The sequence below is a fragment of the Folsomia candida genome, unplaced genomic scaffold, assembly GCF_002217175.1.
Source record: "Folsomia candida strain VU population unplaced genomic scaffold, ASM221717v1 Fcan01_Sc009, whole genome shotgun sequence".
NCBI classification, from domain to species: domain Eukaryota; kingdom Metazoa; phylum Arthropoda; class Collembola; order Entomobryomorpha; family Isotomidae; genus Folsomia; species Folsomia candida.
In genome coordinates this window covers 4,262,438-4,289,868 of record NW_019091201.1, presented here as the reverse complement: position 1 = coordinate 4,289,868, position 27,431 = coordinate 4,262,438, and the positions used below count along the sequence as shown (strand labels likewise).

General features: G+C 36.1%; 2 protein-coding genes across 2 annotated transcripts in view; one reads left to right on the top strand and one right to left on the bottom strand.

Annotated features, from left to right (window-relative positions):
• Nucleotides 1-1,319: 1,319 nt before the first annotated feature.
• On the top strand, nt 1,320-4,900 carry LOC110854338 (probable G-protein coupled receptor No9). Its single transcript, XM_022102766.2, has 4 exons — nt 1,320-1,572; nt 1,806-2,374; nt 3,035-3,253; nt 4,419-4,900. Exons 2-4 carry the CDS (start codon nt 1,986-1,988, stop codon nt 4,837-4,839), a joined length of 1,029 nt encoding a protein of 342 aa, XP_021958458.1. The 5' UTR covers nt 1,320-1,572; nt 1,806-1,985; the 3' UTR covers nt 4,840-4,900.
• Nucleotides 4,901-5,696: 796 nt separating this feature from the next.
• LOC118436613 overlaps nt 5,697-27,431 on the bottom strand; it is a 56,745-nt gene continuing 35,010 nt past the window's right edge. Inside the window, exons 12-22 of the mRNA XM_035855060.1 lie at nt 26,562-26,682; nt 25,644-25,795; nt 24,589-24,889; nt 21,521-21,628; nt 21,059-21,123; nt 19,167-19,434; nt 16,582-16,715; nt 14,662-14,879; nt 11,538-11,675; nt 9,242-9,403; nt 5,697-8,336 (exon numbers count right to left, since the gene is read on the bottom strand). Of these exons, the coding sequence (XP_035710953.1) occupies nt 7,460-8,336; nt 9,242-9,403; nt 11,538-11,675; nt 14,662-14,879; nt 16,582-16,715; nt 19,167-19,434; nt 21,059-21,123; nt 21,521-21,628; nt 24,589-24,889; nt 25,644-25,795; nt 26,562-26,682 (2,544 nt within the window). The 3' untranslated portion in view covers nt 5,697-7,459. The remainder of the gene's footprint in view (nt 8,337-9,241; nt 9,404-11,537; nt 11,676-14,661; nt 14,880-16,581; nt 16,716-19,166; nt 19,435-21,058; nt 21,124-21,520; nt 21,629-24,588; nt 24,890-25,643; nt 25,796-26,561; nt 26,683-27,431) is intronic.

The window sequence follows — 27,431 nt, the reverse complement described above, 5'->3', positions numbered from 1 at the left end:
ACATGAAAGACGATGAAAGTGAGTTACCTTAAGCTGCACGTGCGTACCTAATCAAACTAGGAGTTGGAAAGATCTGTGTTGTTAGTGTTACACAACATTTTACATTGTTGGTTCAAGAAGTGCTTATTATTATGCATTACGACGTTTCGACAGTAGTTTTCTTCTTGTCCAAGTTGAAAGAGAATTTCATCCGGTGCACGCTTTCTTTTGAAATATATTTCATTTTACGTAATGTCCGGCTCCCTGCTGGGCTTAAATTACATAGTAAAAGCGTAAGAAGTGGAGTACGTATGAGCGTACGTTACGTGTACCATTTGACCTTATTAGCATGCTGGGCTGGGCCGCACGTCAAGTGGGAATCCTTGATCTTGGTGTGGATGGAATTAGATATTTTAGGTTTTGAAGGGTTCTACTAGACATTCGATTACTTATAGTAATCAGTATTTTCAAAGTATAATTATGCTAATGAGTAGGTATTAATGGTTTGTATTCTTTGATCTTGGTGTGGATGGAATTATTTAAGTTGTGAAGGGTTCTACTAGACATTCGATTAGTTACAATAGTCACTATTTTCATATAATTATGCAAATAAGTAGGTGTTAATGGTATGTATTTTAAAATTAGACCGTTTTTTTGCATGCATTTTTTATGAAGAAAATGGTCTAATTATAAAATACAGGCCATAAAGTACCCTTTGACCTTATTAGCATGCCACAGGGTGGTGAAACAGTGGGAATTATTGGCTGGAAATTTTCTAAACATTCGATTTTTTTCATAATAATCAGTACTTTCGTATGATTATGTAAATCAGCAGGTAGGCAAAAGGTCAACTTGCGTCTGAAAGTTTGTTATTGTAGACTTCGTTCAGGCTTATTATTTTTTGGGGGAAAAAACTTATAATTCGCAAGGTTCGATAATTTTGCGTTATGCAAATGTTGGAAGATTGAATAATGTAAGGTGGGAGGCCCTGAAGAAGAAAGAATGCGTCAAAAATGTTATGTTACAGGCAGTTGAATTGGATCTTTTGTGTAATAACTGCTTAAAAATCTGCAATATTCTCTGAAATTTACGTATGTATGTAGGTAAATAATATCGTACTCTGATTTTTTACTAGAAGATTAGAAGAATTGTTGCGTAATTCCGTCATAACCGGTTAGTTGTAGATATGTGCAAAAAAGGCTGACAAATCGTTCTCCGTGTAAATGCAACTGGTTGTTTACCAAGAAATGAACCATTATTACGTAGAAAATGCAATTAAATATGAAAAACATAAATCCATGTATCACGAATGAGTGGATTTCATAAACATATCGAACTGATTTCATTATTTGTTAGAAAATAAGCGTGGAACTTGCACTCGTATAACAAGCTTAAAGAACTGAAGTGTGTTTATTGCGGGACCGATAAGAAGAAGATAAGTCAAGTTAAAAACGCGTCAACCTTTGATATCGACAAATAATTTTTAATGGAAGGGGAAGATCCTCAAGGGACCTTGTAGGTCAAAAGGTCAATTTCATTCATGAGGGACACTTCTTATCTGTTGCTGAAGTTTATTACGTATTTTTTTTTACGGTACGTTTGCTTTAAAGAAATCTTCAATTATTTAACCGGTTGCCGGTTATCAAAGGAGAGGGATAAAAAAATTGTGAATGTGGTCTGCATCGTAACCGCAATAGTAAATAAACTATACTTTATTTAACCAATTATATAAGAAACATGTCAAAAACTTGACTACAATGAAAAAGTCAAAAGAAACAACCAAACCAAACCACAAAATCTAACCCGTATTTCTTTTATGTATCTAGTTTCCTGGAACATTTTACATAACACAAGACCAACCGTGATACGTTTATTGCATCCTGAAACTCGCTCCTAACAGGAAAACTTTTTGTGACTGACTGACTATTTCCTGACAGGATAAAATGTTCGAAAAGAAAGTAGTGTAACAAAAAATCTGCTGGAAAATAAAATAAAAAATTTACACAATGAACGAAACAACATCAAATTTCGAACTTCCCCCGCTGGAATGGACACTAATTAAAATAGTGCAATCAGCCATCTTCAGTGGCGTCATAGTTTCCACGGTGATTGGAAATTTTATCGCGTTGTGGGCATTTTTTCGGTATCCGAAGGACCTGAGGTCACCGACGCACTATTTTTTGGCGAACTTGGCCCTCGCCGATTTTTTAGTGGGGGTCCTTTCCCTCCCGTATCTGGCGGTGTTTAGCGTCACACTTCGGTGGTACTTTGGACACTGGTGGTGCATTGGGTGGACGGTGGGTCACTTTTGGTTCTGCTCGAGTTCTATTCTATCAACGTTGGCGGTTTGTGTGGAGAGATTTATTGGGGTTCGGTATCCGCTGAAACATTTGAGGTAATATTGGGTGACGATTAGGGGATGCAAAACCGGGGTTAAAGATTTTTTTAAACCGGTTTTCTATTTGACGTAAAAGGGGTTTTAAGTTTTATCTATTTTTTAAAAAGAAATTAATGCCTCAATTTAGTTATACTTTAAATTTTATTAGGCTAAATTTTTAAAATTCGGTGTAAAGCTGGTTTAAAAAACCGGGCTAAAAATCGAAAACCGGTTTTATGAAAGTTTTTCAAAATCGTAAATCAGCTTTTCAAAATCTTTCGGTTTTGGATGCCCTAATTACGATTTTATGCGGAATAGATTTTTAATCTCACTCTGCTCCTATTTAACGTCGTAAGTGCAAATTTCTAAAATGCATGGATTCCATGAGTTTTGAGATGCATGCAACTTTTGGCATACTTTAATGTAAAGTTAATTTTTGGTACTACAAAACGCCGATTAAAAAAAATTGCTAATTCATTTTTCATAATAAATTTCTTAAAAATGATTTTTTTAAGTCGACTCTTGTAGTACCAAAAATTAACTCTCCATTAAAGTATGAAAAGTTACATTTATCTCAAAACTAATGAAATTGATGCCATTTTAGAAATTTGCATTTAAAGAGATTGAACTGGGGTAGAATGAGATTAAAAATATATGACGGTCTTATTCCACCTTAAGGATGATGAATACGAGGACAATTTTATCCATGATATGCGGGGTTTGGGTCCTCGCCGGTATTTTGAGTGCACTTCCCCTCGCCATCTGGCCCGAGACAAGGAGCGAGAAGCCGTTAGATTGCAAAGTTAATTTACGAACGGGACACGTGGTTGTGGCGTCGGTGGGGATTTTTCATCTTCCGGCGACCGCCATGGTCATTTTGTATGGCGGCATTTACCGGTATTTTTGCATTAACTTTCTCTTGTATGGGGGTTTTGAATTTTTGTGTCTCAACTTTCCCTTCTTTCATGTATTTCAATGGCGATTTGAAGCCTGTTCATCGCTGTGCGTTTTTAACAAAATTAAGGTTTAATTGCATCCAAAAATCGATAATTTTTAAGTTTACAAAGTTAGGAAGTTATAATTTTGATTTTTTCTTCCATGAGAAAATAGAAGTACAATAGATAAAAAATTAAAATTAAAATTTCTCATCAGAAAAAAATTCTAACCTCGTAAAATCTATCAATTTTTCAAAACAATGAAATTTTAATTTTACAATTTTGTAAAATTTTGTATCCCTGCAAACATAGAGCCAGAAGAATATTTTTGAGTTTTTCCCATGCATGCTTCCGTGTTAGCTCCCAATCCACTGCTGTGTTAAATTCTGGACAACTGTCGATTTTCGCTCGTTTGCCTCTAGACTTGCAGGGAGTGATTTCAGACCCCACAAAGTATACATATTCTGAATCCTCTCGCCAATACCTTTCCAACGATACCCCATTTATGGGGCAATGTGACCTTTGACATTGTGACCTTTCGATCCCCAGAAAAGGTCACGCAGGTCGATTTCGACTTTTTGGGTAATTTAACCTTTATTCTACTACTAATAATTTGCAACATAGTAAAAATTGGTGAAACGCTAACGTATGAACATTTCGTCATACTTTTTCGTCATAGCGAAAAACTAATTTTTGAGTAAATCTTGCGTCGCTGGGAAAAACCCCTGAAAGTCGGAATTCCAACTCGGTTCGAAAAACCTATCGGGGTACTGATCCAGAGAGTCTAACAAAATTTTGTTTTTGAAATTTCATCAACCCGTTCCATAGATATGCTGTGCCCTAGGTGCACCATATGAATCTCCCATTATTCTCATAACCCCCCAAGGGAAATTTTGGCGCCCGAAAAAATTGCTAAGTTTTAATTCTTTTCATATGGGGAACATAATCCAATAGAGTATTTCCACTTTTGAAATAGTCGGCGGATTTGCTTGTCGAATTATTTAATTCTTACTCCATTTGAATACATTGAGCAGGGGAAAGTTGAAAAACAAAAATTCACCTGCATACAAGAGAACCTTAAGGTTTTTTTTTGGAACTAATCATGGATTCTTTTTTTTCGTATGCAGGGCTGCTACCGCCCCGATGAAACAAATGAGAGAAATCAGCACTCAAAATGCGAAAGAACAGCGCTCTAAACAAGTCCGATTAGCGAAAAAGTTATCGTTTTTGGTCGGATTTTTAATAATCTCGTACCTCCCGATGTTTTCAGTCTTTCTGGCGTTAGGCTTCGACCCGACGTTTTGTTCGCTAGAATTTTTTATCCTGCTCGCGTGGCTCCGGTATTTCAACAGCACGGTAAATCCGGTAATTTACGCGTTTTCTGTCCCGGGGTATAAGAGGGCGTTTCGAGCAATGTTCTGTTCCCGAAGTGGGAGTGACGACGGACAAAGTGGGCGGAATGAGATGAATAATTCTTCATCAACGTACACTTCTAATGCGAGCATGAAAAGAAGCACGAGAGAAAAAACGAGGACGACGGACGCTTAATTATTTTATGTACACTTTGATTTGTTTGCTGTGCAAGAAATAAAATAATTTCAAATAATTATGAAAAATTGAGAATTTTTGAAAAATACTTTATTTGAAATTGAACATACTTATCTAAGTGTATATTTCTTCTGAACCGGAATTTTGAACAATTGACTTTATTTATGCGCACTTTATTTATTTGTTGTGCAAGAAATAAAATAATTTAGAGTGATTACGAAGAATTGTGATTTTTTTTAAATTCTTGATTTGAAATTGAACATCTTTCTACTTATAAATGTATAAAAACTTATAAATTTCATGAATCGTAAGAATATTAATATGAATAATCGCATGTAATTTATACTCTCAATCTCTCATGAAATTTAACTTTCACAGAAACTTATTCCGTTTTTTGAGAAAGTGACAGTTTGTGAGAATTTTCAGAATTTCTGACGCTGCTTGAATGACGAATACATATTTAAAACTTTACTTGATATTTTCATTTAATGCCGTAAAATTGTATAAATTCCATAGAGGATTGAGAATCAAGCAAAAAAATTATTAAATTCCCAAGATTCAAATTCAATCCATATCCCTAAAATTAATGGCATGCAAATTAATAATTAAGTAATGATGGTTAAGACACATATTTAACTTTAGCACACCAGATTAAGGCGATCGAGTGCAACGACCCGTTGAGCTAATAAAAATCGACAACGTGGTGCATAAATGGCAGATATATTTACATATATGCCATTATGATATTGTGGTCGCTTATATAAACCAATTTGGCCATGTGAGCTTCCAGGAAATAAAATGTATGCCAACAGAAAGCACAACAACACGCACGCAATAAGAAATTTATGAATATTGAGTAATTTTTATTTATTCCAAACATTTAATCATTTCATTTATAAAATATTTATAGTTATTTACCTACTTTCTAAATATATTTTTAGATAGATAGCTCGATTCAGAGAAAGTGGAGCAACACACAGTTTTTTTAAAACACATAAGAAATTTTATTTACTTACTTACTTGTTATTCAGGTAAATTTTATGCTTAAATATGCTTTCTTTGAGTAAATATTACATGGTAAATATTACACTGATATTCCACTCTGAGCTCATTTTATGTATGTAACAAACAGTTTACAAGAGAGAGATGACAATGACCATTTTTTTTGGTCACTAGAATTTATGACGAGATTTGATATGACAGATATTTAGAGAGAGAGAATGAACATCAATCAGCTAAACTCAGTGGCCGCGGAAGCCGTGGGGACATCGGGGGACGCTAACATTGTAGGATGGGGGAGGGATGGGTTTGTATAACATGGGGAGATGACAGGGACATCGAATAACTGTGGGGACATATGTGTCCCTCTGTCCCCACACTTTCTTCCGCGGCCACTGGCTAAACTACGCACATTGAGACTTTTTTCCGGTGAATTTTAGATATAAATAGCTAAAATACCCTTATTTTTAGGATGATAAATATCAAAATAAAATTCTTCGTAAATAAAATAATGTGTAAATCGATATTGTTTGTTGTTAGATCCGATTTTTTGATGAAGTATTATTATTAGAATTACACATTTATAAATAGATTATCACATTTGTTTCATCATCACATCACACATAAGTACCGTTTTCTTTGTTATTATCCATGTCAATCTTTCCCCCTCATTGTCATCATCAGTCATTCATTCGTCACATTAAGAGTCTATTTCAATACTGTGTTTCATTTTCATTCATGTGATATATTTCTATTATTAAGTATGGATAATCGACCAGGGGAAAATTAGCCAATTTTTACAGAATAGAAGGACTATGGTTCGGGTAATGTTAATAGTCTGAAAAAAGTCTGAAAGGTTTTCTGACAGATTTTTAAAAATATTATTTTCAAAAAAATTAGCCGATTCGTTTTTGCATAATAGAAGAACTACGGTTCAGATAATATTAATAGTCCGAAAAAAATCTGAAAGGTTTCGTGGCAGATTTTTTAAAATTATTTACAAAAAATTAGTCAATGTTTTTTGAACTACTGAAAATGTTTAGCCAATATGAAAATAATAGTCTACAAAAAATCTGAAAGGTTACTTGGCAGATTATTTTATATGATTTTTCAAGAAACAAATAGCGTTTCGGAAAATTTTTAAAGGAATTGGATTGATTTCTGGCCAATTAATTCTGAAAAAAATCTGAAAAAATTCAGATAATTCTGGAAAACTTTTTACGAGATTTGTAGAAAAATTGTGCGAAATTCTGATTCTACAAAAAACTACGTAAATTTCCTACTCGTCGATTATTCATACGGGAATATAAGTACTTTATAAATAGCTCTCTTTTATCTAGCTTACCAAGGTACGCACGAGTATCTAGTTATCTGTTGATATCCATCACACCAAACTAATCACAAAAGTTTCCAAAAATTTTATAAAATAATGATAAAAATGTTTAAAAAATATTCCTGTGTGCATCCCTCGACCCCTTCGAGCGAGATTAACATTGTAATAAATACATGTACGAGTATTTTGGCAGAAATGAAGCTCTATGAAAATTATGGTGACACTTTTTCACCAAATTTTGGTAACACTTTTATCACCAAATTGTGGTAACACCCTTCCCAAACATTGTTAATTGTTAGTCAAGCCATAAGTCTTATTTTCAATAATGGTCATATTATTAACTTGTCTAAAAGGGTATGGAAACTGGAGCGAGGTTGCCGAGTTGGACGGCGGCAGGGGGGGAGGAGGAGGTGTCCCCCCACCGCGTAATGTGGATCCCCCCGGATTCGTGGGGCTTCTCGACATAAAACTGTCCCCCCGACTTAACCCCCCGTCAAAATCGGTCGTGGAGCGGGATTTTTTCATTTTTTGGAGTGGCGGGTGACGCCGAGGGGGACGCTGATGCCCGGCGTCGTCCTCGTCACCGGGTGGATCGACCCGATTATTCGGTTCTTTGCTTAAATTGTTATTATTATTTAACGTTTCCGAACTTTCCGGTTCGGGATCCAGATCGGGGGAAGAATTCGGCGGGGATAAATCCGTCATGAGGAAGGTGTCAGTTTCATCGTCACCGCCACCCCGAATATTTGAACGTTTTTCGGGAACGCTGCCCAGAGTGAATTTCCCGCTCGAATTAGCGCTAGATTTCCCATTCGTGCTACTACTTGTGATGCTGTTACTGCGGGAATATCCTGGGCGGGATGTTTCCCCACCGCTTTTCGTACTGTATTTGGCACTGCCGCTGGAACTGTGGAGGTCGACGGGGGCTCCGCCACTCCCGCCGCCGGAGGAGGAGGAGGAGCAGGATATAGGATTGTGGCGCTGGGTCGGCGTGGTCGTGGTGGACGAGGTGGAGGTGGCGGGATATGTCGTGTTGGTGTTGTGGTAACCCGCATATTTTTTGGAGTGACGGGTGGACCCAGTCCCGCCATTGTTGGAGGTACAGCTTCCATTATAGAGATCAACGCTGCCATCGGTGGTTTCGTTTATTTGGAGTAGGTCAGATCTATAAAGGGGAGAGAAAGTTGGATTAGTAAGCTGTGTATTGTATGGTTATGTAAGTATAGGAGCGTATTATGGGGTAAGTCTAGTGTACAATGGCCAGGGCATGAAAATAAATGGCAGAATTTTGAGCATGAAAGTGAATTTGAGGCATTTTGGGCATGAAAATAAATCCTATGCATTTTGGACATGAAAGTGAATTTGAGGCATTTTGGCATGAAAATAAATCCTATGCATTTTGGACATGAAAGTGAATTTGAGGCATTTTGGCATGAAAATAAATCCTATGCATTTTGGACATGAAAGTGAATTTGAGGCATTTTGGGCATGAAAATAAATCCTATGCATTTTGGACATGAAAGTGAATTTGAGGCATTTTGGGCATGAAAATAAATCCTATGCATTTTGGACATGAAAGTGAATTTGAGGCATTTTGGCATGAAAATAAATTCATGGCATTTTGGGCATGAGAATAAGTAGAAGGAATTTAGGGCATCTTAATAAATTCGAGACATTTTAGGCATAAAAATAACTTTTATGCATTTTGGACATGAAAATAAATTTCGAGTCATTCATTACATTTTTGGAATGAAAATAAGTAAATTTCCGAATCTTTTAACATGAAAATAAATAAATTCCTAGGCTTCTTGGCATAAAAATAATATGTCATTTTTGGCATGACACAAATACCCTTAAAATTTGTTCCACCATTTCTCTTACAACTCATAAATGTAAACTTGGGAAAATAAGACATGCTACAAATGCCCTGGACATCTCTATTCGTACAACTCTTCTATGTATCATAAAATATGCAAATTCTTGATTGACTGACACACAATCTGCCAATGAAACCAAAGTATTTCAAGGACGTGGATCACCAGAATTCTGCCCGAAATTAAATCTTCTTACCTTGAACCTAATCTGAAGTAATCGGAGGGAATGTCAGCCATCAAGGAAAGGTAGAGATTCGGCTCCTTCGTTTCCATCATGGTTTGCACGTAGTTTCGCAGTTCGGTGTAATTTGGTCTCGCGGAGGGTGAAGTCCTCCAACATTTCTTCATTAAAGCATATCTGCGACAAGAGAAAGGAGAGATTGATGGGTAAAATTCCATCGAACAAAAGTATGTATCGGATAAATTTTTGCATGCAAAATATGTGTGCAGAAGATTGTTAATCGAATCTGCGACGCAGCAGATTTTCAATACTATTACGATACGATAAGATCTTATCACTTCATAAATATGTAAATACGTAGAAGATAGAAATTCGTATGTAATAAGGAGAGAGCGGATATGTATTTCTTTTCAACTTTTTTCATTTGACGACACTTTGTCGGTGTGTTCAGTAACTGGCATAGAGCACAAAAATTTCAAAATATTTGTATATATTTTTTGGTTTTCAGACACAAATATTTATAAATAATTCCGCGATTATTTTGAAAATACGTAAATCTTTTAAATATTTGTTTTGCAAAATTATATATTGTATAAATAGTGTATAAATATTTCAACGATATGAGACACGATTTTTTGCTCAAAGAAATTGGACCAGAAACCAAGAATTCAGATTTCGTGAAAATTCTTATTTTGTGTTTTTTTTCGTACAAATTTCGCAATTATTTGGCGTTTAAAAAAAATACATATCCGCCCTCTGGAAATACGACCAGACGTTGGAATTTCTTCTTAAATGTCAACAAATTCCCAGAGCTAATTGATAGCTCTGTAGTGAAGAGGGATGAAAACAATACAGTTTATTATGATGCTCATCCTGATGTAATACTGCATCCTCGGAAAGAAAAGGGCAAAATAAAAATAGTACTGGCTTCTATGATACCATTTATGTGTTTCTCGGAAACCGTCTGATTGTTCTCGAGTCAGTCACTTATCATTAACTAGATCGACGACAGCCTCATAAATACTTTGTTCGTAGCCCAGGATTTAATTAATTTCGACATAAATATCACCACTCTTCTCTTTCAAAGCTTTCATCTCATTTCCTTTAATTGAACTGGTTACACGTATGTACTGGAAAATTCTGAGAACACTTTTTTGAAATCCGCTCATATATTCTACTTCAGTTCGAATTTCGAACAACTTTAAATTTAGAAATAAGTAGGTTCAAACGAGACTATGGAACTAGCTTTTTGCATGATTTAGGTTTAAAAACTTGCCCTTTTTGGAGTACAAAACGTTTGAAAAGTTCAACAGAATTTCCACCTCATCGAGTGATTTAACCTTTTATGTAAATAATGGTACGTAGGTGTGTGTTCCAGTGACCGCGGAAGGGTGAGGGACAATATCCCCACGGTTGTTCGAGGTTCCCATCATCTGCTCATCATATATAAACCTTTCTTATCCTACCACCTGTTCATGTCCCCACATGTCCCCACGGCTTCCGCGGCCACTGGTGGCCTCTGTTCGTTGGTATCTCAATATCTCGACAGACACATAACATCGACAGAGTCGAGACTTCGTTAGAAAGGAAATGAAACATCCTCCTGTAATTTGTCGCCTTTGAAGTGATTCGTCCTTCTGTGTCAAAATAATGAAGTGACTGTCGTCGCCTACGCCTCACGTGAGGGTGTAGTCGTAAGAGAAATACAAATGCCAATTATTTAAGGGTAGAATTTCCTTTTATGGGAATGTTTTGGTCTGTCTGTCTGTCCGTCCGTTGGGACGATAATATTCAAATTTCGAGGTGCTTTGCCAATATGTTGTTTCTAATTTTCGGGGAGGAGTTAAATTCGAAAATGGGCGTTGTAGGACCAAAAAAGGTCATGGCGATGAGGCCAACGGTAAAAAATGTCGAATGTTTTCTTTTCGACCGTTTTAGACGTAGATTGGGGAAAGGATTTAATTAATCGAGATAATTTTGATGTTGACCTTTGACGTTTGACCTTGTGACCGTGTCGACGAGCTCAAAGGTCAAAAATGTCGAATTTTCTATTTCAACCTTTTTAAATGTAGTTAAGGGTGGGGATTTCAGAAATCGACGTATTTTCGACGTGCAATGACCTCGTGACCGTATAAACGAGTTCTAAAATGTCTATTTTTTAGTTTCGACCGCTATTTACGGAAGACGGACGAAGTAATAGTCATAGGTTTCTCCCTTTTGCTACATTTCGTTCATCCCGACTACGACGGACTTGAGCCTGATTGCATGTACTGCATGTCATAACAAACTATTACTTGGTTACGTTACTTACAATTCTTCCGAACAGTTGTCCGGGCGTTCCATCCTGTAGCCGGATTTAAGGAGGTGAAACAACTCGGTGTTGCCCAAGCCGGGGTACGGCGTTCCTCCCAGCGTTACCAACTCCCAGAGAAGGATCCCATACGACCATCTGCGGAAAGAAAATAAACAAAATGTTCTCATCTCGCCGTGTAATAGGGTTGCGTTACATAACAAAAACTGATAGTAGGAGGCGGCGGGATGAAATCAGTGGCCGCGGAAGCTATCGGGGACATGTGGGGACATTACATTGTAGGATAGGCGAAGGCCGGGTTTATATAAGATTGGGACATCGAATAACCGTGGGGACATTGTCCTTCTGTCCCCACACTTCCTTCCGCGGCCACTACATCATGTACATACATTTGAGTAGCCTAAATTCTCCCAGTGGCCGCGGAAGCTGTGGGGACATTGCCACTGTAGGATAGGGGGAGTGAGGGGTTTGTATAAGATAGGCAAGTGATGCGGACATCGAATAATAGCTGGGACATTGTCCCTCTTTTGTCCCCACGCTTCCGCGGCCACTGCATGTGCATGAATCTTCCTTCCACTTTCTTATGTATTCACCCATTAAGTAAGGTGAAGGCCAACTGTCACACACACATTAGTTGCAATATACGGACCGAAATTAAATAAATGGTTGGTGGAGAGAGAAAGTCGGAGGAGAAAGCAATGAGAAAACATGTATTCTAATTATGTGGGTTTCTATGTCATCCGATATCTTCAGATAAAATCTATGTATAACTGCGGTTCGATGCAGAAATAACCCTAGATTTGACGCACTTTCGGAGAAATTCTGAAGATAAGTTGCATTTTTCGGGAGAATTTTGCCCTAAGTGTAAATAATGTGGAAGTTTTTGTGTCCACAGGGTATCGTCACCCTAAATGTGATACATAACGTCTCGTCACCCTAACACATATATGTACATAAATATCTATGTATAACTCCGTTTCTGAAACAAACCGAAATCTGACGCACTTTCGGAGAAAGTCGCATTTTTTTCGGAGAAAGTAGCAGTAAATATAACTAATACGTACGTTTAGGAATGTCCCCAGGATATTGTCACTGTGGGATGGATGAATATGTAAGTAAGGCATTTTGATCGGGAATAAATACAAATTTCGTTGCTTGGTGGGTACAACGCAGTACTCGAGACTGTTATAAATATGTACAGTGGCGGCGGAAGTTGGGGGAGGGACATGGGGGAAGATTAACATTGTGGTATTGGAGAAGAAGGGACTTTTGTATTAACATGTACAAGATACATACACTCAAAACAAGGTAGTAATGAATCATTACCACGCGGAATGACTACGTGGCTCTACCACGTCGGTTACAATTTGTCTTAGAAATGGTAATAATAAGTTCAGGGAAATTCAAATTTAATACATAATAGTATATATTCACTTCCTTAATATTTGGTAATGAATTTGAATTTCCCTGAAATTATTATTACCATTTCTACGACAAATTGTAACCGACGTGGTAGAGACACAAAGTCATTCCGCGTGATGATTCATTACTACCTTATTTTGAGTGTACGATTTTTCAGAATTTTTTTTTTGGGGGGGGGGGGGAATGTCCCCCTCCATCCGCCGTAAATGATTATGTGCCTATGTTAGGGTGACTGCGGTTAAATAAGTGGTGAATAAAACTATATTTAAACTACCTAAAAATAATCTGTATCTGTTATGTAAATAGCAAAAAAAACAGAAAGGTTAAGGATTCTGTTTACAATGTTAGTCTAAATATTTTATTGACATTTTGAAGGAATTTTTTAATTATTTTTTAGAATTATGATATTTGCAGACTGTTCTTAAATGTGTGAAAGTTTAGGATAGATTTTGTAACCTGATTTGCATAAGTGGAAATGTTCATAAATAAATTTTGCAAAAATTTTAAGGATTTCAAATATTTTTGTAAAATATTGATGCCGAGGAGATAAATATTTGGAAATTGCCTTTTATTGCTGCCCAAAAAGTCCTGTTTTGATAGGAATCGAGCGTGCACGCGCTCTTCCCAACTTTTGCACGAAATTTTAAACTTTGTCCTAGAGATGCGAAATTTGGCATGCACATGCACCAACATATGCTACATCATAATATAACATCAATTCCCGTTCCGTTTGCTATAAATTTTTCAGGAAAAATCAAAAACCAAATGTCACCTGTATTCAATTTGGTTTTTGATTTTTCCTGAAAAATTCATAGCGAACGGAACGGGAATTGATGTTATATTATGATGCAGCATATGTTGGTGCATGTGCATGCCAAATTTCGCATCTCTAGGACAAAGTTTAAAATTTCGTGCAAAAGTTGGGAAGAGCGCGTGCACGCTCGATTCCTATCAAAACAGGACTTTTTGGGCAGAAAGGTTATAACCAATATGACTGTACGCTTAATAGAATTTTTGTAGTATCGACGTCAATTTAAAGCATAAAATAAACTGAAAATCAATCACTGTAAATTTTTACTTTTTCTGTTTTAACCGATTTTGATGATGTTTTTATCGTTTCTTAAAAAAATAAGGCAGTTCTGCTCGTTTTTTATGAAAAAATAAACACCACAAAATGGTCATTTGGGATTTCCATTTAACAGGAAAATGTGGCCATTTAAATTTATGTTTCGGATTTTATTTCTTACTTACACATCCGACTTGGTTTCAAACACGTGAGTAAAAATGGACTCTATGGCCATCAATTTTATTGGCAATTATCCATTTACAATTGCAAAAATTTTCAAAAATATGGATGCCGATCAAATAAAAATTTGCAAACTTTGTTTGTCATAAATTAAAAAATATGTATCAATTCGTAAAGATATGTATTCAATCCTTCTTAACAGAAATTTTTGCAGTATCGATGTCAATTTAAAGCATAAAATAAACTGAAATCAATCATTGACTGTAAATCTATACTCCAACTTTCTCTCTTTTAACCGATTTTGATTATGTTTTTATCGTCTCTTAAAAAAATAAATCAGTGCAGCTAGTCTTTATGAAAAATACCACAAAATGGTCATTTGGGATTTCCACTATGGTCATTTAAATTTATGTTTGGGGAAATAAGTGTACTTATTTTATTTTATTTTTTACTTACACGTCCGACTTGGTTGTAAACACGTGAGTAAAAATGGACTCGATGGCCATCCATTTTATTGGCAATTTTCCATTTGACTTTTGATGGTAGACGTTCCACGTGTAGATATCTCGAGAGAGGCCGAAATCTGAAAGCTTCACTTGTTTATGGTCCCCCATCAAAAGACAGTTCCTGCACGCGAGGTCCCGGTGCACGATCCGGTTCTTTTCGAGATATTCCTGAAATTGGGTGAAAGCAGAAATGGCTCATAAATGAAATGATTACGGATGTAGCGAAACGAGGGGGGGAAAGTATATTTTGGTCTATTTTTATTATGTGGTTTGGTTTCTGTAACCCCCATTAATGAACTTGGCCATGAGGTAGATACGTGTCCCCGGAAATGTTATTTATGATTATTGGAGAAAGCAGATTTTAGAAAATGTAGGAACAATTCGGTAGAATTTTAAAAATAATGAAAGTTCTGCAGAATTTTTAGGAAAAGGTGGTGACAATTTCGAAGCATTTTTGAAGTAGTGAAAATTCTGTAGGATTTTTAAATTTTAAACGTAGGATTTGAAAAATACGTATTGAGATTTTTATGACCTATAGAAAATTCTGCAAATTTAAAATTCTGTGGCATTTCTAAATACTGAAAATCCTCCAGAACTTTAAATAAATTGTGAAAATTGTGCAAACCTTAAAAAAATGCTTTAAAATTATATATTTAATTTTTTTAATCCTGAAGAATTTTAAAAAATTCAGAAAATTCTGTAAATTCAAAATTTTTAAAATAAAATGTTGCATTTATGTTGCATTAAAAAAAATATTGAAAATTCTGCAAAAATCCTTTAAAAAATATATGGTAGATGCAGACATTCAGCTTTCTCTCTCATAAAAGGTTAACCAGCTATAAATGGAACCCCGTAGTGTGCAATATTCTAAAGAAAATCTGGACAAAATTGTCGTAAATAATAACGACTGACGGATTAAATTGGGCGAAACATCCCATTCATTTTTGGTAGTAAGAAATAATCTTTGGTTGTACATTTGATGTCCAGTCCTGTTCACCTCGTTTTTCTATTTGTGCAACTTCCTGCCCATCTTTCGCAGAATTTACTGCCTTCGTCTGCACTAATGATGCCAGGAAATCGGAATTATTTATGTAACTGTTACTGTTACACAGACACATAAAATAACGGACAACAAAATTGAAAATAAATCGGATTATCGTGTCAACCATACAAACATTTTGCAAGGTCAGATACTGCACAGTGGCCGCGGAAGCGTGGGGACAGAGGGAAAATGTCCGGGACATTATGTCCCCACGGGTATTCTATGTCCCAATAATATGCCCATGTTATAAAAAAAAACCCTTCCCCTATCCTATGACCTATAATGTTAATGTCCTCAGATGTCCCCACGGCTTCCGCGGCCAATGATACTGCATACATACAAAAGTTGGACGTGTGTGCCTACTTCTGGTCAAACAGAGTAGACTTTCTCCCCCGTCATTAAATCCATGATGAAGCCAATACATAAATAATTCCGGGGGATTACACTTAACGATGCTAATCGCTCTAGAGATTTATTTTCAGTGGCCGCGGGAGCCGTGGGGACATTAACATTGTAGGATGGGGGAGGCAGAAGTTTATATAAGATGGACAGATCATGTGGTATCAAATAACCGTGAGGACGTCGTCCCTCCGTCCCTACGAACCCTTCCGCGGCCACTGCATCATGTTCATACATTTGAGTAGCCTGAATTTTTCCAGTGGCCGCGGAAGCAGTGGGGACATGAGGGGACATTAACATTGTAAGATGGGGAGCAGGGTTTTATATAACATGGGGAGATGATGTGGACATCGAATAACCATAGAGACATTGTCCCTCTTTTGTCCCCACACGTCCGCGGCCACTGCATGCCCATGACACTCAACTTACCATTCCCATCGCAATTTGCCTCGCGTAGGAGAGAACATCCTTTTCATCAATGGGCCGAAAGTCGTCATCATCATCCTCCTCATTTTGCGAGGGATGACTCCCTGGCGGACTTTGACGGCCGGTCGGGCTGTTTTCTGTATGGAGAAAGTAAACATTTTGTGTCTAATTTATATTCATCAAGGCTCATTTTGTCATTCACTGAATTGGAAATGGAGAAAGTGATTGGGTTTAAGTGTTATATATTTTGTAGTGGTTATACAATAAGCTAAGGTTCAGTAAACCATAAATTTTCCTAAATCTGCAGAATTTTAAAAAATTCTACAAATACTAGATAATTCTGTATGCTAAAAATTTTGTAGCATTTTTAAAATAGTGAAAATTCTGCAGGTTTTTTTTAATGCTTACAATGTTTTTATGGGAAAGTAAACATTTTGTGTCTAATTTAGTCTCACTTCGTTACTCACTGAGTTGGAAATGGAGAAAGTGACTAGGTTGAAAGGTTACATATTTTGTGATGGTTATGCAGGGGTGGGCAAAAAACTTTGCCAGAATTAAGTATTTTGAGCTCCGTTCTTCCCTGGGTTTGGATTTCCAGGGGTGTTACAAACACAAAAATACAGTCAGTCGAAAATGCAGGTTTTCTGAAGAAATTAACTTTTCATCGCTGTTAAAATATTTTAGTTTTCACGATTAAAAAAAAAGTATTTTGACTCCGATAAAAAGCCAATTTCTTCACAAAACCCGCAATTTTCGACTGATTATTGTCTTCTCCATGTAGTTTCTAGTCTTTTTCTGGGTGTAACACCCCCGGAAATTCAAACCCTGACAAGCACGGAGCTCAAACTACGGTATTTTACCCATCTCTGTCGTTACCCAATAAGCCAAAAACCTTGCAGGTTCAGTAAACCATGAATTCGCCTAAATCTTCAGGGTGCCCTGACTTGAGGATTTTGCAAAGGTTATAAATCTTGAGTTAGCTAGATTTTGTGGGTTCTCGCGTGATTTCACAAATTATTGCAACGAATGCATCTGTATAGATTTCACACGGTGAAAATAATACAATGGAAATGAATTTCTGCTCCGCTTTCTCCCCTCCTTAAAAACACAATGGAAAGTTATTGTTGCGCAACTTTCTCTCCTTTTCTTTAGTCAAAATACTTACAAATGAGAACAAAATCATCATCATGAATATTTGGCCTACGAATTAATTTAGTTAGTGGTTGGAATATTTATACATTCATTCACAAAGTTCGATGAGGGCGCAATAAATTTGCAGGGTTTTCACTAATTTATGCAAGAGAGAATTCTCTCTTGCATAAATTATGCGGTTTTTAAAAACCACATAAAGTACGCAGTGCAGGCAGGTTGAGGCGCAATTTAATTGCCAATTTATTCACAGGTTGGTTAGTGGTTATTGATGCATTGTTAACAATGCCTGGGAAAAAATTCAATTTTCTAATTGAAATCGAGACTAACAAGGCAGGTAGACCAGCGGATGCTCTCGGATTTTGAGCAAATTAGTGGAAATCAGTAACAAATTTAATTAGGATGAAATTTGCGAAAGACAGGATCTCCCAAGGGGCACGTTTGGCAGAGATATTTGCATCCGAAGAGGAGAAAACGCGCAGTAAAGTCGACAAATTTTCAGGCTTGGGCAAGATACTTTATTTTCAGGTACAAGATACAAGATAAAGATACTTTTGCAAAAAAATCCAAGATACTAGATAAAGATACTTTATTCTCTGTTCTTTCCAAGATACTTAGATACTAAGTAAAAGATACTTTTAAGTATTTTTAAAGATACAAGATAAGATAAAGTATCTTAAATATTCCACAAGATACAAGATAGCTTTGATTTTTTTTAAGATTTAAAAAAGATAAAATTTCATATTTTTTGCCATTTAGGCATCGCCAGTAAAATGAAAGTCTTACTATTGAGTAGTTAGGCATTTAAAAACACCTTCCACTAGCAAAAATACCACGCATATTTTCTTACAAATTACAATTACTACCTCATAAATCATAAGAAAATCGAACTTTTGATGTCGCGGGTAGCATATTTTGCAAAAAATATCTTGTATCTTAAAAAGTATCTTAGATACTTTCCTCTTGATGGAAAACATCAGATACAAGATACAAATACAAGATACTCATTGAGGATTTTCCAGATACAAGATACAAGATACTTTGAGCTGAGGCGGGTGGAAGATACAAGATACGAGTAGTATCTTGTATCTTGTATCTAGTATCTTAAAGTATCTATCTTGCCCAAGCCTGCAAATTTTACACTTTCCAAATTTCTTAATCGTGTCTTTCAAAAATTTCATACTCATCAAATTTGTGACCGATTGACACTAGTTTTCTATAAATCGGAGAGCAACAGCTGGGAGGCCTTCCTTGTTAGTCTCCATTTCTCTGTAAATTGCATTAAAATCATGGCTAACTTTTTTTGAGGCAGAGAAAAAAAACCTAATTTAGAATAGATTCGGAATAATTTAAATTATTCCCATATTCGCCCTTGTATGATTTTTTTTAAAGGTGACTTTCACCACTATGATTATTCACATTTATATTTAACCACTTACTTTCCCCCGATTGGAGGGGATTTCCCTGGTGTTCACTTTTCGGGGATGACGAATAGTCCGAAAAGTGCTCAAGGTCTGCATAATTTATGGGAGAATTGTCTTCACTCTCGTTATTGCAGCAGTCGGCGGAATTTAAATTTTTTATTCGGGCCCCACCGCTCCCCCCACTCCCGGAGCCTGTCCGACAACTCATTTCTCTCGACATGCTCGCCGACGAGGTTTTCTTGGCATCCGATAAGCCCAAAGTTGGCCAGTATTTGGATCGCACCTGAAAAACGGGGGGAGAGAGATTGATTAATTAAGTGTCAGGTAGGAAATCGATGGAGTTTCTCATTCTCATTCTTAAATTGAGGAGCTACGTATGAAATTAATTAAGCATTTGGACGTATGTAAGAAGATTGAAGTTTAATTTTAAGAAGAAATTAATTTGATTGATGACGACGTATCTCGTAATCTGAAAAAAATATGGCGTGTGTCCTACATGCATAATTTTTTGCATTTTGCATATTGCATATTTCTTAGGATTAGTGCAACCCTGTCATCACATTATTGACGAATTTCTCACTTAACTAAACTACTTAATTAATCATTGCATAATTTATTTTGGTTAGGAGATACGCTGTATTGCATTATTCACGAACATGTCGACGTAAGTTTACAGTTTAATTAAGCAGTTAAGTTGAGTGTGAAATTCGTCAATAATGCGAGGACAGGGTATCTCATAAACTGACAGAAATTCATAAAAAATTGTGTCAGGTGTGTGTCGTCTCCAGAAATCGATGACTTTCCCTTCTTAAATGGAGCTACGTAATTATTAAGCATGTAAATAAGTTATGCAATGATTAATTAAGGAGTTAAGTTAAGTGAGAAATTCGTCAATAATGTGATGATGGTGCATCCTGTAATCTGTTAGAAATGCGAAAATATATGGCATGTGTGCTGTCTCCAGAAATCGACGCGAATTTTCTTTCTTAAATTGAGCTGCGTAACTAATTAATACCTAAATTATGTCGATATATGGTTACAGTTTAATTAAGAATAAAAAAAAATTCACCTTCAAGTGAGAAATTCAAGTGAGAAATTCGTGAATAATGCGGTGACAGCAAATCTGACAAAAATGCAAAAAATTAAGGCATGTGTGCCTTATCCGGAAATCGATGTGAAAATTTAGCTGCGCAATTAAGCACAAAAATAAATTATGTAATTAAGCAATTAAGTTAAGTGAGAAATTCGTCAATAATTCGATCCCTACGTTCCCGCAGTCCTAAATAAATACGTAATTTGACAGAAATGCAAAAATTTGTTTATGCTGCTGCTGTCATTTCCAGATCATTTTCTGAATAACATTTAAGCAGTGGCCTTGCGGGTGACGGGTCCACGTACGAATTCGGAGGAAAATATTTACTTATTTTTGCCCACTTGGAAATCTAGTTTTTATTAAACAGCGGGATTTCAGGGTAAAAAAAAGAGATCGTGACAATTTGACACTTTTTATGCATAATTTCTTTTACTTTCCGAGTTATCATTTAAGGAAAAGATTTGGCATTTATTCTCCGCTGTGAAATTTTCCTCTTAAATCCACTCGAATTCTGGAAAACAGCGTGCATAACACGACTTTTTTTGCATGTCAGAGCAAATGTCATAATAAAAACAAGCAGTAAAACTGCAACAAACGAAACGACTCATAAAAGCGGTTTTCAGAGTCGGGTTGCCAAAAACAGAGAAATGTTTAAAGCTTATAAAAATAGAAAATTGACAAAAATAAAGGGAAAAGGTCAGAATTTTTGGTTCAGATTAATTTAAGGAAACACAATCTTGACAGTATTTATGAGAAAAATTGCATAATTAATTACGAAACTTTTTATGTTGTCAAAACTTTTTTTTTAAACTACCTTTCTGATAAAAGTTAGCAAATCTCCGCCCGAACAATACTCCAACACGAGGCTGAGTGACCTTCCTGAAAAGTGGGTAGAAAATATTGATATCAAAATAATGTTCAATAATTTATAAATGTAAGTAAATACATGAATTTTTAAATTCTAAAATATCTAAAATAAAATTACATTTAACAGTTTTTTTAAAAATATTTTTACCGGATTAATGTTTTTACAATTTTTACAATTTTGTTTTTAATCTTTTCACTAATTTTTTTAACTAAAATGTGTTACTAAATCTTTTCATCAATTAGTTTCACAAAATGTTTCCCCCATTTGTTTTTGCTAAAGTATTTTTGCAAAGTTTATTACTAAAAAGATGTTACAATTTTTTTTACTAAAATACTTTTACAATTTTTTTTGCAAAAAATATTACTCCAAAAATTAGACAAGGCAGAAAATATGTAAATATGTACCAACCTCTCGTGCAGGCTCCGATAAGTCCTACAATTTGCGGATGAAAGCCTAACGATTGCATCGTCATGATTTCCTTGACAAGTTGCTCTCTGTCCTCCACTGTTGCGGAAACTGAAAGTGACAATGCGACAATTATTAGTACAAGAAACTATGTCAATTTTCACCCCTGCTGAACAACTGCATTTCCTTCCATCTCAAAGTTTTTGGCATTGTTCTTATTTTGTGTTGTGGCCGAGGTGCAATTATTTAATGGGCGTAGGAACGAATGTTATGCTTGGATGAATTACATAATCACTAATTTTGTGTGGGTCGGACAAAGTAAAAAGTTGACGGGTGAAAGTTAATTGCATTAAGTGAGCAGCAGCAGCGTTATGCACCGTTTTGAAGTGAGGAAGGCTTTAATATACATAACTCGGAGAAGAAGAAGTGCTCTTCTTCTTCAGATAAGTCTCTTACACAAGTTACTTACTTACTTAGCAGGAGTTAATATGTGTACGAAGCTATTGTGCTGTACGAAAAGTTGGATATTATTTTAAGTATTTGGAAATATCTTGATCCTCTCGGCTGGAAATACTTTGTATTTAATACCAGATAAATTTTTGAGGTCGTAAGAATTAAATACGTACAATTATAGAAAACCTTGAGCCAGACATTTACTAACCAGACGGCGTAGTGATTAGTAAGTCGATTGTATTTCAGCAAATTGAGTAAGTATGTATTTGCAAAATAATTGCAGATTGGTGAGAATTTTCGCGACGGGGTTAAAAAATCCAGTGTGTTTCGTTTCTTGTGGGTTTGCTATACATTTCTTGCGATGGAAAGTAAGAAATGCGAGGTGCAAGAAACTGGGAGAAAGTGTGAGAAATATGCACAATCTAGCCGTATGAAGTATTTATCGCGGCGGGACGTAGTTTCTTGCGCCTTGCATTTCTCCCAGATCAAAATATTTACCTGCAAGAAACCGCTTTCTCCCCCTGATTTCTTACACGTGGTTACTTTCACTCGAAACACTATTAAAAATCCCGCCCCCGCCTTGACCAAAACGACGGTTTGACCACCGTTGTAATCCAACAGCCACTTATCCCGCAAACCAATTGCCCCTCCAAATCCAATCCAGACAAGTTCACCGCCGTCGTTTGGTGCAAGTTTGACCTTTAACACGGCAGGTTTTTGGTCACACGTTTGCTACTCATTTGTTTTCTCCCAAGCTTTCGCTTTTACCTTGTGGGAAAACAATTAGCGTGCACTCTGCTTTCTCCAGGGAAAACTTTCTCCCCTAATTTAAGCAAATGCATGTGAATATGTGTGCTGCTCCAATTTTTCTCAAAGTCTTAATTCTTCTCCTGACCTTAAGTTTAAACTGCACTTTGCGCTTAATGATGAAAGAGTGCAGAGAGCAGAGACAATCTGTGTGTATCGAGATGTGATGTGACTTCGAGAGAGAATTAGTGGCATACTTAATGGCATATGTATGAACGTAGTTAAGGTTAAGAGCCCTCACGTCGGCCTAATTTCAACTCAATTTGGAAACCACTTGAAGAAAAATACATGATTCCAGACGGAAAACGAATTATGACACATTTTTTAAAACCAAATAACACAATAACAACAAGAGTAAACAAAGTGGGTATTTTTCATAAGAACCGGCGGCTTAAAATGCACGTATGCATGAATGCGGCGGATATTTATGTATTTTCGACTCTGTTTTATAGATCACCGAAATTTCAGAATATTATTCAATATTTCAAAGTTTTCCAATATTTTGTTCATATATATTTCTGACAAGGGACACTCACGACCTGTCGTCTGAGTCCAGGGTACCCACTATGTTTTTTAGAATCTACTAGGACCCCAGATGAAGGGTTCATTCATATTTCCGTGTAAAACTCATATTTGGCGCCGTGCCGTGGCGCCAAATTCGCCAAATTTGATGGTTTTACATTTTAAAACCGCCATAACTTTTGAAATCCTGGACGGATTTTCAAGATTTTTGGCAAAAATCATGACAAGGAGTTCAACTTTCGTATTCTATGAAATTTTTTCTAAAATTATCGCTTTTAACTTTTCGCAAAATTTCGAAATTTTGGGTTCGTCGAAAAAATGCTAAAAATATCTCAAAAATTAAAATTTTTTTATTTTTATTTTTTCTCTAAAATTTCGACTTTTGTGATCATTTTAAGCATAAAATTTTAAAAATCCGACATAAACTGCAAAAGTTATGAGGGTTTGAAATTGGTCGAAAATGCAAATTTTTAAGTTTAGCGCCACGCCATGGCGCCAAATATGAGTTTTACACGGAAATATGAAGGAATCCTTCATCAGGGGTCCTAGTAGATTCTAAAAAACATAGAGGGTACCCTGGACTCAAACGACAGGTCGTGAGTGTCCCTTGTGAGATAAGTTTTGAAAAACCATGTAAAAAATAAATTCGTGTACTTTTCTCAAAAATGCATACGTTTTTTCGGAATTCCTACGATTTTAGTCGAATTTTAGACTAAAAATTTTGAGAATTGAAATGTGGTACACATAATAATTTGTCTAAAAATGATTAAAAATTGGTATTTTTATTACAGATTTTGTAATTTTTTTGGAAATATTTGGCGCTTTTTCATAAATAAATACCCAGGGTGCATAAACTTTTTTGTTGTCCGTGGTTTCTCCTAAGGGGGTGATGCAAGGATGAATTTTTTTCAAAAAAATTAAAAGTTCGGGAATTGCATGCGATTTTGCCATGGAAACCACCAAATTCAAAGCAAAATCGCATGCAATTCCCGAACTTTTAAGTTTTTCGAAAAAAATTCATCCTTGCATCACCCCCTTAGGAGAAACCACGGACAACAAAAAAGTTTATGCACCCTGATAAATACCCATCCGCTAGATGCATACTCAACCTTGTTTAGTAATGCCTAGTGAAAACTTCATAATTTTGCCTTAAATATTTCGCAAATATTTTGACCTTATTTTTCCCCGATTTTCGAAAATAAATACATATCCACTGTATGCATAACCTTGTTCAGTTCTGCCTGGTGAAAGCAAACCAAGTGAAATTAAATTGTTATATAGTTATTTACCTTTTAGCATTTTGACAGCCACCGTTTCCATATCCGCGTCCGCCCTGTCTGCATCCATGCGGGGGCTGGCTTTGTCCAAATATTTGAGAGTGCTGACTTGTAATTTGCGTCTCGGAATTTTCGCACGTCTCACCACGCCAAAAGCCCCTTGACCAATTACCTCCCCCATAATTAAGTTCTCCGACACTATTTCCCACTTATCCTTGGGAAAGTTGTCGTCAAACAGTTTCCACGTCGAGGTCTCCTCCGTCAAGGGGACGATAGACCAGTCCGCCGATAATGCGTCGCGTTCCTCCATCGACTGCAAAATTTCGAGAGAATGGAATCTTGTCAAATGAACGAATACACAGAACAGATAAAAGATTCGCCTGGTGCCAAATGAGTGAAACGTGCTCTGAATTTTAAGGGATGATTTGGCTAATAAATTATTTTCTGTGTGGAACAGGAGGACATGATACTTGCCAAAAATACATTGCAACTTTCACTTCGAAAAGAGACAAATAAATTTGCATACAAGTGCAAGTTGTACACGTACATAAGTTGCAATTTGCAATAAATGTTGCTCAATTTGGAATAATTCTGTGGAGAGATTAAACAGTCTGGAAAGATGACAGGATTGGGGAAGGTGCATTTTGTGCTATCACGTAAGAAGTGAGATAGCATAAAATGTACCGAATTTGAGAATGATCTTGACTGAAAATGAGTATCAGAAAGTATTTAAATTGTTTCGCTAAGAGATTTAACACACTCTAAAATTGGAATAATTGTTTTAGAATGCATTTTGTGCTATCACATATTTTTCGAGCAAATGAAGTAGCACACAATGCGATGATTTTGTCTGAAAACAAACTTCCGAAAGTTTTAGAAATAATTCTGTCGAGAGACTAAAAACTGATATGATTGCTGAAAGTGCATTTTGTGCTATCTCACAGCTTTTGCCCAACGTTAGAAAAACGATGCATCCCATTTAATGATAATTTTGTCTCAAAATACGCATTGAGAAATCTGCCTCAGACGAAAAAGCTTAAAAATAGCGTTATGCCCCATTAACTTACCTGGAAATATTGATTGCGTGCAATTTTGACTTGTCTCTTGTGCAGGTAAACTCGTCCCATGTTGCATGCGACGAGGATGAGCATCATGATGCAGACCGGGATGGCGAGGTAGAGCCAGTTGCTGAGTGGGGAGGCGACTGGGGGGTCTTTAACTGAAATGAATGAGATGAAGACATTATAAGAAAAGAACGAGGAGTTTCATAATTAGAAAAGAAAGCTGTTTGTATGATAATAATGCATTTTATGGAGATTAAGATTCTTCGCACACAAGTTAGTTTTTCGCTGGTAACTTTCTCCTCGTTCAAGGAACAACCGACCCGATCAACGGGATGGTAGGGGCCAAAATGACGGTAGAATTGTTCGTTTTTTGGTAGATGACCTCAAAAAATAGTCGTGGTCGATGGTCAATGGTCGAGAAAAAATGGACATTTTCGACAATAGAAAGATTGGACCAAAGTAATTTTTTGCGACTGTGATTATAATTTTGATTGTAAATATATTATAGGCAAATGTACTGTAATTTTGATTGTAATTTTGATTTTAAATATATTATAGGTAAATGTACTGTAACTTTGATTGTAATTTTGATTGTAAATATATTATAGGTAAATGTTCTGTAATTTTGATTGTGTATAAATATATTATTTATAAGTGAATGAATTGCAATTTTGATTTTAATTATATTTTAAGTGAATGTACTGTAATTTTGAATGTAAATATATTATTCTTGAATGTATTGTAATTCTGATTGTAAATATCTACAATCAAGATTACAATCAAAATCACAAAACATTAGTCTTCCTCAATCTCTGTAATACGCCTAAGCTGACTCGGTAACTCACTATCTGTCTCGCCTAAGTTACACTTTTACCATGACAGCTTTTTTGAGCCACGTGTCTCTCGGGATGCGTTACGTACCTATTCGTGTGACGAGATGGTGTTGAGCCGGCTTAGAAGATCCACGATAAGATACGGCACGAATCACGACTTGATATTCTGCATTGGCTTCTAATGCATGAAACTTGAGATGGGTTACATTCTAAAAAATATAAGGCGCAAAATTAGGTAATACTGAAAGAGAAAGTCAACCCGAATTTGTTTACATTCAAAAAATTGAATGAAATATAAATCCTTCCCAAATCCTAATAAATTCGGAGATTGTGTTGTTTTGTATGCACATTTTGACTTTCACTTCTCTGCGACCTTTATACGTACTCCAATTTTTACGAACTTGCGCCCACGTAAAGCGTACTCACGGCAAGGTCTTATTTCACTTCGCAACTCATCTAGAAAACTTGAGAAAAAATTTTTAAAAATCAAAAAAATTGTCTCGATTTAGGTCGTATCGTAATCGCAAATCTCACTACGATCACCTTTTTCGACGTTGTTTCCATGGATTTCTGTACTTTCTCTTGCTAGATATGATGAGAGGGAGTTTGTGAAATAATTTTGCGAATAATAAGAACATAGCGAGGTAAATTTGCGAAAAAAAATCCCATCGTTTTCCAGCAAAATTTTTGCAAAATCTCGCAAAACTTCGCAAATTAAGTTTCCATGCTCAATTTGCGAACCTTAACGTGAGTACGCCCATAGTTTTTTCTTCAACTATGGCACACAACTTTAATATGCAAAATAAAACCCAATCCACAAACTCGACGGAGTGAAAGTGATTTAAATTTTTATCGTGGTCGTGTAGTTGCGGTGAAAGAAAATTGAAAATTATCACAGTTGTCGTCCCTGTCGTATCCAGGAAACGGGGACGACGCCGGAGAAAGCAAGTGCAGGCTC

Excerpts from the sequence above, each read along its gene's own strand:
- LOC110854338 (XM_022102766.2), top strand. The coding sequence starts at position 1,986 with ATGAACGAAACAACATCAAATTTCGAACTTCCCCCGCTGGAATGGACA. Across the intron at positions 2,375-3,034 it reads TATCCGCTGAAACATTTGAG|GATGATGAATACGAGGACAA; the intron begins GTAATATTGGGT and ends TTCCACCTTAAG. Across the intron at positions 3,254-4,418 it reads TTGTATGGCGGCATTTACCG|GGCTGCTACCGCCCCGATGA; the intron begins GTATTTTTGCAT and ends TTTCGTATGCAG.